Source organism: Diceros bicornis, chromosome 2 (assembly GCF_020826845.1).
Source record: "Diceros bicornis minor isolate mBicDic1 chromosome 2, mDicBic1.mat.cur, whole genome shotgun sequence".
Classification (NCBI taxonomy): Eukaryota; Metazoa; Chordata; class Mammalia; order Perissodactyla; family Rhinocerotidae; genus Diceros; species Diceros bicornis.
Window position 1 is genome coordinate 91714565 of NC_080741.1, and position 12193 is coordinate 91726757.

At 64.4% G+C, this 12193-nt stretch overlaps 1 protein-coding gene across 3 annotated transcripts in view; it reads left to right on the forward strand.

The window, feature by feature from the left end:
• The window catches only part of PLXNA1 (plexin A1), a 55560-nt gene that overhangs the window by 637 nt on the left and 42730 nt on the right, over window positions 1–12193 (forward strand). For 2 of the 3 annotated variants that reach the window (XM_058566805.1, XM_058566810.1), the window contains exons 1-2: window positions 4526–6110; window positions 8144–8326. In XM_058566805.1, coding sequence (XP_058422788.1) covers window positions 4758–6110; window positions 8144–8326 — 1536 coding nt within the window. In that variant the 5' untranslated portion in view covers window positions 4526–4757. Of the gene's footprint in view, window positions 1–4525; window positions 6111–8143; window positions 8327–12193 lie in introns of those variants that run through there. The other variant, XM_058566809.1, reaches the window with a different exon arrangement.

Genomic DNA, 12193 nt, shown 5'->3' on the forward strand with positions numbered 1-12193 from the left:
GGCCTGGGCAGGGCCGCTGGGGCCGGAGCAGGTCGTGCGGGGCTGTGCCCTCGCCGGCCCTCAGGGCGCCGGCTGGAAGTTGGAGCCGCTTCCTCGGGACCCGCGCCCGCCCCCGCCCCTCTGGCCCGCGGCGCGGGGAGATGGGCGCCGTGTCTGCCCCAGGCCCGCAGGGCCGCGCTCCCAGGCTGGGAGGGGGCGGTGCGGGTGCCGCCGGGAGGCCGCCCCGCTCGCCTGGGCCTCCTCGGCCTCCCTCTCGTGGGGCCTCTCCAGGGTCAGCCCGCTTCCCTTGGAGGCTTCCGATTGCTTCCTGGACAGTCCCGGGCCTGATGTGTGGCATAGCTGGAGGCGGCGGGGCTGACTCGGGGCTGCCTCAGGGAAGGGGGAGCGGGGCTCCAGGGAGGCCCTGCTCGCTGCGAAATCCCAGATGCAGCCGGGAAACGGGGGAGAGAGGGGCTCCAGTGGCTGCCGAGAGCCTGGAGCTGCCCCTGGCTCATCTGTGGGGTGCCGGGGCCACGCCCCTTGAAAGAAAGGGGTGTGTGTGTTGGGGGTTCTGTGGACCGCGCCTCTGCCTTCTGCGCACGGGCTCCCGCGGCTTATGGCTGCTCCACCTCCTTCCATGCTGAGGCCGGTTTTCTGGGTCTGTGCGGGGGTGGGGCTCAGCCTGTGCTGTTCTGGCCCTCGGGGAGCAAGCCCCACGTCCCCGCGGCTCCCTGCTGCTTTGGGGTGTGCAGGAGAGACCAGGTGCTGCGCCAGGCAGCCAAGACTGCCCAGCCCTTGAGGAGTACCCAGTCCTGTGCCCGAGGTAGAGGCAGAGGTGAAAACCAGTGATTCTGCTTCAGGGCCAGGCTGCCAGCCAGCTAGGGACAGTGGCCTGGAGAGGCCCAGGAAGGGTGGTTCAGGCAGAGGGGACAGCACAGGCGGAGGTCTCGCAAGCCCCTGTGTGGCTGAGGTGTGTGCTTGGTGGGGGGACAAATGAGGCATGCAGGTGGACAAAGCAGCAGCCCTTGGCTGGGCTGCTGCGGCCCCGAGTCGTTGCCTGCGTGTTTTGATCGTCCCAGAAAGGTAGCCGTGTCTAGAACAGCTGGCTGGGAGGAGAGGGCACCTTGAGGGAAGGCCCAAGTAGTGGCACTTGTTTTGAGAAGCAGGACTCCAATGCCCCCAGATCCTGGTCCCACAGGACTCGTTTGGTGGGAGAGCAGGCCAGCTTGCTCAGGACCACCTCCAGCGGCCTCTGTTGGGGGGAAGAGGGGTGACAAGGGCAGCTCTCTGCCCTGGTTGCTAATGAGGTACCGCTGAGCAGGATGGCAGTGTCCTCTGTATCTCCCCTGCCCCAACCTGTCTGAGTCTCAGAAGGATCCAGGGCGGGAGGGCATGGTGACTGGGCTCTCCTTCTGTGAAGAGGGCTCTGAGGGCCTTTGTTTCTCTGGCTGAGGAGGAGTGGTGCTGGTGGCTGGGGCCCTGGAGAGGGAAGGGGACGTTGCTGTCTCCACACACTGCTGGACAGCTGAGCCCATCCTGTCCAAGAGTGGAGACCGCTGTGCCGAGTGGCCCCGTCTGCCTCTGTCCTGACCTCTGTCTCCTTGGCTAACCCCAGTTGGCACACCTGATGCCAGTTCAGCTTCTCTCTCCCCAGTCTGGCTGTGACAGTCCCCCGGCACAGCCCACTGCCCGTGCCGGGAACCTGCAGTCACTCTCAGAGCCCCGTCTACATGGTCCAGTGGGTTCCACCCCCAAGCCTTTGGTCTTGCTGCTCTGCCACCCAGGATGCGCCCTCCCCCACCAGCTCCCACTGTGCCTGGCCCTTCTAGAACAGGTGGAAAGGCCCCCTGGGGGAGCCTCCGCAGACCACAGTGACCCATTCTGCTCCCCTGCCAGCCGCAGAGCACAGCATCTGTTGGTGCCCCTCCCCAGCCCAGCATGGTCCCCCCGGCCCCCAGGCCTGATTCTGGAGTAAATGCATTCTTCCTAGGCACACCAGAGGCCTGTGGGAGTCCAGCCCAGCAGGTCGGCTGGCCGTCCAGGTCTGTGTAGGAGCGTGGGATTCCGTCCCTGCTGGGACTAGCTGGGTGACCTTGGGTCTGTCTGAGCCCTGGGCCCCATATCTCCAAGATAAGGGAAGTGACCAAGACATCTTCGCCAACTCTTGTGACATGGTGGGCACAAGGGACCCAGCCTGGGCTTGGGATCCCCCTTTCCTGGCTGGCAGCCCCGTGCCCCCCGGCCAGTCCTTTCCCGGCAACCTCTGTTGGGGGAGGAGGAGTGGGCCCAGGGCCAGGCTGGGGTTTGGATGGTGGCTCCTTCAGCTGGGTCCCTCCTGTCTAATGTAAAAAGTGGGACCCGTAATTGCATTAAGACGTGTATAATTATCCCGGAGGAGGGAGAGCCCAGCCCCTGGTAATTGTGGGCCTGCTTTGAACTGATAACCCGTGAGTGATTCATGCTTTCTTTGGAGTTCACACGCACTCAGCTTGCAGCCCAGGCCCTGCTGCCGCTGTGAGGACCCTGCTCTCCAGCTCCTGGTCTGCCTGGGGCTCCTGAGCTGGAGGCAGGAGGCGGGGCTGGTGGGCTGGGGACAGCAGAGGTCCTTGTCAGCTGCAGTGCCTGGGGCCATATCTGGGTGGAGCTTCTCAAGGAAAGGCAGCTGATAGTCTGTGGGGAGGGTCCTTCAAGGCACCACGACCTGGTTCTCTTGCTGTATATTCTGGCTAAAGCCCCTCACTTCCCCAGCCTCAGTTTCCCCACCTGAGCAGTGGGTATAGGCATTCACTGGGCAGAAAGTGTAGGGAGTGAGGACAAGGTGAGGGAGCAGGCCTTGCTCTGCTTAGGACCCAGTCGTTCATTCACAAGTGTTAGGTCCTGGGATCGGCCTTGGGGATACAGCGACACACCACTGAGCCAGGCCCTACTCTCATGGAAGAGTGCCTGGGAGCAGTAAGTAGCAAAACCATTAGCAAGTCCTGCGCTGCAGATTAAAACGGGGTGACTGATTGAGAGGGGTGGCTGCTGCCTTCAGCCAGTGGGGTGGGGGATACAGCTGAGACCGGGGCAGGGGTGTGGGGCGGGGAGGGGAGAGCATCCCAGTAGAGGGGACAGCAGATCCATGGTGCCGTAGGGGCAGACGGGGAGGTCCAGGGGCTGGCTGGCCTTGTCTGGCAGCCGGCTGCCTTGTGGCCAGCTCCCAGCCTGGGCTTGGCAGAAGGCACCTGTTCTTTGGGCGTCAGCTTCCCCACATGTGAAATGGGGCTGCTGGGCTACACGTGGGGCGTTGTATAGCCCAGGAAAGGTGGGTGCAGCCCCTGCCTGCAGTCGGGGCTCAGCGTTTCTGTGGTCAGTCTAGCCAGGAGTGGGGTGAGAGGCCCCAGCACATCTGGCAGAGCCAGGGCAGGGCCCTGCTGCCCTGAGAGGGTCCTACTGCTGACGGCACCTTCCCCCTTCCATCTGTGAGAGGAGCTGTTGTCATCCCTGTTTATAGATGGAGAAGCTGAGGCTGGGAAAGAGGTGTGGGTCAGGCTGCAGGGCTAGAGCCCGACAGATTTAACCCAATGCCTGACTGCCAGCTTCTGGGCTGGGGAGATGAGACTTCTCCAGAGGAAGGGTGCCACGGCCGGGTTTGGGGGCCGATGACCTCATGTGCAGGTCAGGAAAGTGACCCAGGCTACTGCGTGGAGACTGGGCTGTAGGGGGACTTGAGTGGAGGGGGCCGAGTGCTGCAGTGGTCTTGGTGGAAGGGGCGGGCAGTTTAGGGGAGACTTAGGGGTAAGACCGATGGGCCTTGGCAGTGAGTGTGACCGGTGGGAGATGCCTGGGGCCTGGTATGAGGGTGGATGGTGCTGGGAGCTCACTGGGGCAGGAGCCGGCCTGCAGGTGGAGGTGAGCCTCTGGGCCAGTCACACTGGGGTCTGGGTGGGGATGGAGGTGCCAGAGGCTGGGGAGAGAGGCCATTGCTGCGTTGCTGAGGGGAGGGGCTCAGGGAGCCCCCGGCCTCCCTCCCCTTTGGAGGAATTCCTCTTTCCTTGGAGTTGAGCTGAGAGGCAGTTGACCAGGGAGCCTGGGAGGGGGCAGCGCTGTGGTCGGAGTGGGGGTGGGGCATGTGTTGGCTGGGAGGGATGGTGGGTGGGAGGTGCACACAGCTTGCAGAGCTTGAGGTCCAGCAAGGGGCTGGGCCAGGGTCAGCCAGCGAGTGGTCCCAGGGCCAAGGTGACCCAGGCTGCCTTCTGCCCGCGCTGAGAATTGGTGCTTGTGTGGCTGTGGGCCTGAGTGTCCTTGCTGCCGTTGGGGGTGGGGGCGGTTCCTGTGAGTAGGCCTGTCCAGCCCTGTGAGGGAGCATGTGTCCACAGAGGCTCAGGCAGAGAGGTGGTCACCCACCCTGGGGGCTCGGAGTTGTGGGATCTTGCTCCCTAGGGCATAGGGAGGCTCTGGGTCAGGAAGTGATGGCCTCCAGGTTGGGGTGTCAGCTGAACTCCAAGTCTAGACCCCGAACCCTTGTCACCTTCCTCCTTGGTCCTGGGTCCGTTTCTCTCTTCTACCCAGTGGTGGCAGGCCCACTTACTGATGGAGCGCATCTGGTGGCCAGGCAGGTGTCCTGTGCTACTTGTGGTTATGGGCTTGTCTTGTGACCCCTGGTGTACCCCTTGCTGCCTTTAGGCTTCCAGGCCGAGAGGTACCCTCTCTGAACCTCTGGCTTCTCCTCGAGGGTTAGGTCACAGCCCTGGAAGTGGGACGTCCAGCACAGGTTAGGCACACAGAGAGCTCTTAGGATGGCCCGTCTGTGTGCAGTGCATCTGTGCCCTCCTGTGGGTCAGGGCCCTGCCCGCACTTACGTGCTCTCTCCGTTCCCTTCTCCTCTCAGGGCTGAGGCTCCCAGCCCCGTGATGCACGTCCCTGCAGGACCTGAGCGCCTTGGCCCGAGGCCCCGGCCCGCCATGCCGCTGCCACGTCTGAGCCCACGGGTGTTGCCACTGCTGTTGCTGCTGCTGCTTGGGGGTGCGCAGGCGGCGGCAGGTGTGCCCAGGGCGGGCGGGGGTCTGCAGCCCACCTTCAGCACCTTTGCTGCCAGTGATTGGGGCCTCACGCACCTGGTGGTCCATGAGCAGACGGGCGAGGTGTACGTGGGTGCGGTGAACCGCATCTACAAGCTGTCGGGGAACCTGACGCTGCTGCGGGCCCACGTGACGGGCCCCGTGGAGGACAATGAGAAGTGCTACCCGCCCCCCAGCGTGCAGTCGTGCCCGCACGGCCTGGGCAGCACCGACAACGTCAACAAGCTGCTGCTTCTGGACTACGCTGCCAACCGCCTGCTGGCCTGCGGCAGCGCCTCCCAGGGCATCTGCCAGTTCCTGCGGCTCGACGACCTCTTCAAGCTGGGCGAGCCGCACCACCGCAAGGAGCACTACCTGTCGAGTGTGCGCGAGGCGGGCAGCATGGCGGGCGTGCTGATCGCCGGGCCGCCGGGCCAGGGCCAGGCCAAGCTCTTCGTGGGCACGCCCATCGACGGCAAGTCGGAGTACTTCCCCACGCTGTCCAGCCGCCGGCTCATGGCCAACGAGGAGGACGCTGACATGTTTGGCTTCGTGTACCAGGACGAGTTCGTGTCATCGCAGCTCAAGATCCCCTCGGACACGCTGTCCAAGTTCCCAGCCTTCGACATCTACTATGTTTACAGCTTCCGCAGCGAGCAGTTTGTCTACTACCTCACGCTGCAGCTGGACACGCAGCTGACCTCGCCAGATGCCGCCGGCGAGCATTTCTTCACCTCCAAGATCGTGCGGCTGTGCGTGGATGACCCCAAGTTTTACTCCTACGTGGAGTTCCCCATCGGCTGCGAGCAGGCAGGGGTGGAGTACCGCCTGGTGCAGGACGCCTACCTGAGCCGGCCCGGCCGCGCCCTGGCCCGCCAGCTGGGCCTGGCGGAGGACGAGGATGTGCTGTTCACCGTGTTTGCACAGGGCCAGAAGAACCGTGTGAAGCCCCCCAAGGAGTCTGTGCTGTGCCTCTTCACGCTCAGGGCCATCAAGGAGAAGATCAAGGAGCGTATCCAGTCCTGCTACCGCGGCGAGGGCAAGCTCTCGCTGCCCTGGCTGCTCAACAAGGAGCTGGGCTGCATCAACTCGGTGAGCAGGTGCACCCTGGGGGCGTCCCTGTCCCGCGCATCCCTGTTCGTATCTGAAATAGTAACAACAGTGTCAAGCGCGTGCCCCTGTAGCGCTTGCCCTGTGTCAGGTGCCGCCATTGGCCCCGTGTCCCAGAGAGTCAGAGCTGCACCGGGGCGTCAGCCATTGAGCCTGCTCCCAGGCCTGGGCTGTCCTGCTTCTTTAGAAGATGGGGTGACAGGACCATGTCCACTAGTCCACAAGGCCCTGTGGACATTGGAGCACTGACCACAAGCCTGGCACTGTTCTGGATGCTTGCTGCCCCCGCCTTGTCCTCATTTGACAGACAAGGCCCAGAGAGGCAAGATGACTTGCCCAGGGTCACACAGCCAGTAAGAGGCAGAGCTGGGGCCCGACGGGGGTCAGGTGGGCCCTAGACACTGTCCCCCAACATACCCCTGGCGAGAGGCTCTGCTCACCCTTCCCCTGGGCATCTGGCTGTGTGCCTGTCCTCTGGACCTCTCTGCCCTTGCCCGGCAGTGGGAGCTGATGACACCAGCCCTGACATTGGAGTGGCCTGAGTGCACGGGTGCTGTGTGCTCAGTAGCCGGCAGCTGCAGCATCATCTCTAGGCCCTGATGGGGCCAGCCTGGGCCCAGCTTCTTGTCGGGGAGCATCTCATGCTCCCCATGTGGTAGGAGCCCTTGTTTTTTCGAGGAAGACGCAAGGCTCAGAGGGGTAAGGGACAACAGTGTCACCCAGGTCGGGGACCTCCAGAGCCAGGCCTCAGCTGCTGTGCTCCTGCTGCTGGGACTCGCTGGGTGACCAGGGAAAGCCCATCCCCTCTCCGGCCTCAATTTTCCCCACCTCTGTACTGGGAGGGACACTGGTTTATCTTCAGGGCAGAGTGGGACAGCAGGGATCCTTTTGGCCCTCTGTCATGTCTGCCGCTTTTGTGTGGCTGGGGCCCATCGTGACAGGGCCATCCTCCACATTGAGGCCCCGGGTGCGCTAGGCCGACGCATTGTCCATCCTCCGCTTGGCATTTCAAGGAAGGCGTTTTATCTCCGTTGTGTGAGGGAGAAACTGAGGCCTGGGGCAGCACCTGCGCTGTGCCGTGGCTGGGTCCGTCCCTCCAGGGCGTTGTTCCCACTGCTTCCTCTCATCCCCTGCTCCCTCCTCCTCACAGTCCCCGGGGTCAGGTCCCCATCCCTGGGGCCCCGCCACGACACTCTGGCCTAGCTCTGACCGGGCTTCCCTCACCGGTCTGCCCCATCCTGGCTCCCAGCCCTGGTGGCCCTCCCTTCCCTGTTCCTTCCACATCAGCAGTCTTTCCCCCTGCAAACCTCAGACCCCCAGCCTGCTGCAGGGTGTCCCCTTTCGTCCACCTCTGCTCTCCCTCAGCCCTTGCAGTGGAGCAGCTCCCCCCAGCCCACCCGCCCCCAGCTTCTCTGGAACCTCACACTATTGATCAGTCACCTTCTCGCAGCCAGGCCCCTCCCTGTGCCTTTTAGGTGTGACCCCTGTCTCCTGAGTAAACCCTCCCTGTGCCCCTTAGCCCCTCTAGCAGCTGTACCCCTCTTCCAGGCTGTTCCTCCTTCTCAGTGTGGCCATTACTGGTGCAGTGGGCTGTACTCCCCCTGCCCCCCGAGTTGGTGGCTCTGCTTCTCTTCCCCCAGGCGGCCTCCTTTCTGACCCCCGCCTCGCCCCCGCTGGGGTTGGGTACAGTGCGTGGATGAGAAATGGGTCCTGCCTCAGGCCTGCCTGGGCCTCGGCTCCCTTGAGGAGCCTTGGTTTGTTGGTTTGTCAGATGGGTCTGGGAGGCCCTGATCCCCCAGATCTGTATGGGCTGCAGCCTGGGCCATGGCTGGCTCCTCTGTGGCTGTGTGCTTGCCTCCGAGGCCCCTCCGTGGGCTGCTGCCACCTTCAGCCCCACCGCCCAATTGCCCAATTAGTGGGGCCAGCCAGTCCTGGCTGCGGGCCCCTTGCCCTCAGGGGAAGGTGCTGCGGGCAGGCTGGGCGGGCCCAGGGTCTCACCTTTTCTCTTCCCACAGCCCTTGCAGATTGATGACGACTTCTGCGGGCAGGACTTTAACCAGCCTCTAGGGGGCACGGTCACCATCGAGGGCAGACCTCTGTTCGTGGACAAGGATGACGGCCTGACTGCTGTGGCCGCCTATGACTACCGGGGCCGCACCGTGGTGTTTGCCGGCACGCGCAGTGGCCGCGTCCGCAAGGTCAGGCGCCCTGGGGGGTGATGGGGGTTGGAGCTCGGGGGGCATGAGTCGGTGTTGCTCTGTGACTGGGGGGCCCAGATCTGGTGTATAAGGAGGTGGGGCTGCCCCAGTGCCAGGCCCAGTGACCACAAGGGGCTCGAGCCGTCCGCGGTGCCTCGTGCGCCCCAGCTCCCCACTGCCTCCCTTTGCGTGCCCCTCCCGTAAGGCCGCTTCCGCATCTGACGTGTAAAGGCCTCGGCTGGGTGTCCGGGGGTCTGAGGGCAAGTCAGGGCTTGCGAGGGGCCTCGCTACCCTGCCATCCGCCCGGGGTTTAGAGATACTGGCCCCACTCTCCGAGGGCGCAGTGACCTCCAGGGAAGGCTGTGTGTGGGTGTTGGGGGCAGGGCACGCCCATGTGGCCCCTCCCTCCTGGGGTCCAGTGTCTGCTGAGGCAGCGCTTTGCTGTGGCAGGAGGCCCCCGCCCTGCATGGAGACAGCAAGGCCAAGGGCGGGCCAAGGGTAGTGCCCCCCATCCCCACTTGCTACTGGCTGGTGTGAGAGGAGTGTGGTGACTGCAGAGTGATGAGAGACCAGTTTCTGGGCCCTTCTGTGGGCTCCTCAAGGTTAGGAGTGGGGGTGCTGTGGGGCACGGCCCGTCTCTTGCCAGCAAGTGTTGGGCTGAGTGGAGCTGGTGTGGAACTGGACGTGGGAGAGCTTCCTAGAGGGGTGGGTGGAGGGCAGCTGCCTCCTGGGTCAGGCCTGACTTGTGGGTGGGGACCCAACCAGGAGAGGGCTGGCTGCTGTGGAGAAGGTTCCCGGGGTGACTGTAGGGTGGGGGTGCCTGGGAGCCCCAGAGGGTCAGTGCAGGGGCGGGGTCTGGTGGATGAAATAACAGCTGTCCCGAGGCCGGGTGCTGACACAGCTCCCTGCCGGCGTGCGCCCGAGGGTGGAGGCTGGGGCTGGGGCTGAGGCTGGGGCTGGGGCTGAGCCTGGGGCCAGTCAGGGCCTTGCTTGCTCTCAGCCCCCAGGCCGGGGTGTGCGGGAGGCAGTCTCCCCGTCTCTGCCATGGTGGGTGTCCTGGGAATAGTGTCCCACTGCTCGCTGGCTCTGTGACCTCTGGGGGGTGGTGACCCCCCGAGCCTCAGCTTTCCTGTCTGTGAAATGAGCTTGGGCTTGTGGGCTCAGCTGGGGTGGCTGTGCGGCAGTGGGGGCCCAGCTGCTGACTGAAGGTCACCCTGGGGTGGGGTGCCCTGAGATGCTGTGGGGTTCTGCTCTCAGCGGCTGTGAGGCTGAGTGCCTGCCAAGCTCAGATGTCCCCCTGGCCAGTGGGGGCAGGTGGCAGGCGAGCTCAGACCCTCACCACACTCTACGGACAAGCCCCTGTGCCCTCAGAGCCCCAGTCCCTGGAGTGACCCACCCTCTGTGGCCCTGGTATTGGGGTTATGGCCTGTGGCCCTGGTATCGGACCCCCACCCAGCATGCACTTCCTTTTCCTTCCTTTCAGGGAAGGCTCATGTGGCTGGGGAGCAGGGGTAGGGGCCCTTGGAGCTCACCCATGTCTGTGGGGCCTGCTTTGCTGCAGCAAGAACCTCCCCCCTGTTCAGAGGCCATGGGAGGGCCTCAGAGCCTGTCACTCGGCAGGAGGCTGGGCTCCTAGAGCTGGGAGTGGCCCTCTTGATGGTTGGGGGGCTGGCAGGCAGCTTGCCAAGGTGCCGTCTGTGCCCACAGGCCACCCTGTGAAGCTGGGAGAATGGGGTAGCCCAGCTCTGTCTCCCCTGCTGCCTCGCTGCTTCCCAGCCTCACTCCCCGCCCCGACCCTGCCCCAGGGCCACTGTCTGGGTGGGGCTTTGTGAGTCTAGTGGGTCCTGCTCTGCTGCCTCCCTGCCCCAGTCCCACAGAGGGAAACTGAGGCCCAGTGCAGATGTGGAATTGGGCTTGGGCCCATCCATGACAGGAAGCGGCCTTGGCCTTGGCCTGGGGAAGCTGGAGTGGGAGGTCCACCTTGTCTCCCTCCTCCTCTCCCTCCCCTTTTGCCCCAACACCCGCCTCCCAGAGCCTGTCCTGGGCACTGGCTCCTTCCACTCCTGGATACAGCTGGGCTGGGTGCTGTCCACTGTGCATGAGTGGACAGCGCCCTGTGTGGGCTGTGTGGACTCAGCAGTGTCCCGGGGCTGCTGGCCTGGTGGCGGCAGAGCCCGAGAGTTGGGGAATTAGATCCACATTTGTTTTGAGGCTCTTCCGTGGAGGTGTGCCCCCACCGTGCCCCTAGACCTGCCACCTGCACCCCTTCCCCTGCATCTGCTTGCTGACTAGGGGATCTCGGGAAGGTGCTGGGTGGTTGTTCACATCCCGTGGCTGATTTTTCCTGCCCCAGTCTTCTACAAATGGCCGAGCCTCGGCAGAATCTCAGCGCTCTGCCTTGCCAGCTATGTGATCTGTAGCCGGCTGTCCACCCTCTCCGAGGCCCGGTTTCCCTGAGCCCAGTGTGGGGAAGGACGAGAGGATGCCCCAGGGCCTGGTGCACCTTCCATCAGGACAGGCAGTGAGCGCTCACGTGTGGTGGCGTCTGTCTCACAAGTCCTCACAACAACCCTGTCGTTCATTTGACAGATGGGGAAACTGAGGCACACAGCGGCAGTGGCATGTGCCCGGGGTTACTGGCTGCAGGGTCTTCGCTCACAACTGCAGCCTCCCTCGCTTTTCTGTGGGTCCCTGGAGAAAAGGACGTGCGGGGCCCTACTTCAGTGACCACCTGCCTCTCTGAGGAAGCCCGGGGTCCAGGGAGGCCCCTGCTTCTGCCCTGAGCTGCCAGCCTGCAGGAGTCTTTTGTCCACAGCCCAGGGCATCAGCCAGCGGCTGCCCAGCAGCAGACCAGGCTCCAGCTCCATCAGTGCCCGCTCCTCCTGCCCTCGCTGCTCCCCGTTTCCTAGGACCTGTGGTGCCTTTTAGCCCCTAGTCCCACCACAAGGCATGTCTGCACCAGGGCTGGGGGACGGCGCGGCCCGCCCCAGCCCGTAACCTCCTGCAGATCCCCACGCTAGGCCTCCAGCCTTGACCCGCTGTGAAGGATGCCTGCCTCTCCTTGGCTGGGCCCGGCCTGCGGCAGCAGAGTTCCCTCTCCCACCTGGTTCCACCGCCTCCACCGTGTGGTCCTGACCCAGCCTAGGAGGGGGGTGGTTGTGGTCCAGGGGCTGGATCCAGGGCAGCGAGGGCCACGGGGTGCCCTCTGGTCGGCCCAGCCCAGCGCTGTGCCGCTCCCTGCAGGCCTGCCCACCTACCTTTCCTCGAGCCTTAGGGAGGGCTGGACCCTCAGGCTCCCTTCTCAGGTTTAAATCTAGGTGCTTCCTGCCCTTGAGGCTGGCCCAGGCCAGGTCCCGCCATTCGGGCAAACTGAGTGCCGTCTCCTGCCCTCTGTCCTCACCGCATGCAGGAGCCTGGGCCCCAGGGGACCCCCACCCACCGCCTTACTCAGGGGCAGGCCTGCTGTGCCGACACTCCTGGTCTTCCCCAGGCCTGGCCCTTCCTGGGATTTAAAAAGCGACTGGGGAGATCCAGGGACATGCCTGGCCCCAGGCCAAGCCCCGCCAAACGTTGTTGTGTAAGATTGTAGCCAATTAATTTAAGACCTGCCAACTTCAGCTGCTCAGGGCTGGCTGGGGGTGCCTCCTGACTCCCCGGCCCTTCCCTAGAGGCCCTGCCCACCACCTGCACCCCCTCACACAGAGGCAGCCTGTCCTCCTAGGCCCTTGCCCCTCAGGGCCCAAGCCCCACATGCACACCCTCATGGCCTCTGGGGACCTCTGGGCCCTGGCAGGAGTTCTCAAGGGCGGCTCCTGGTTTGAGACCTCTCGACTCAGCCCTGGTGCCTGTGGTGGGCAGGGAGAGAAC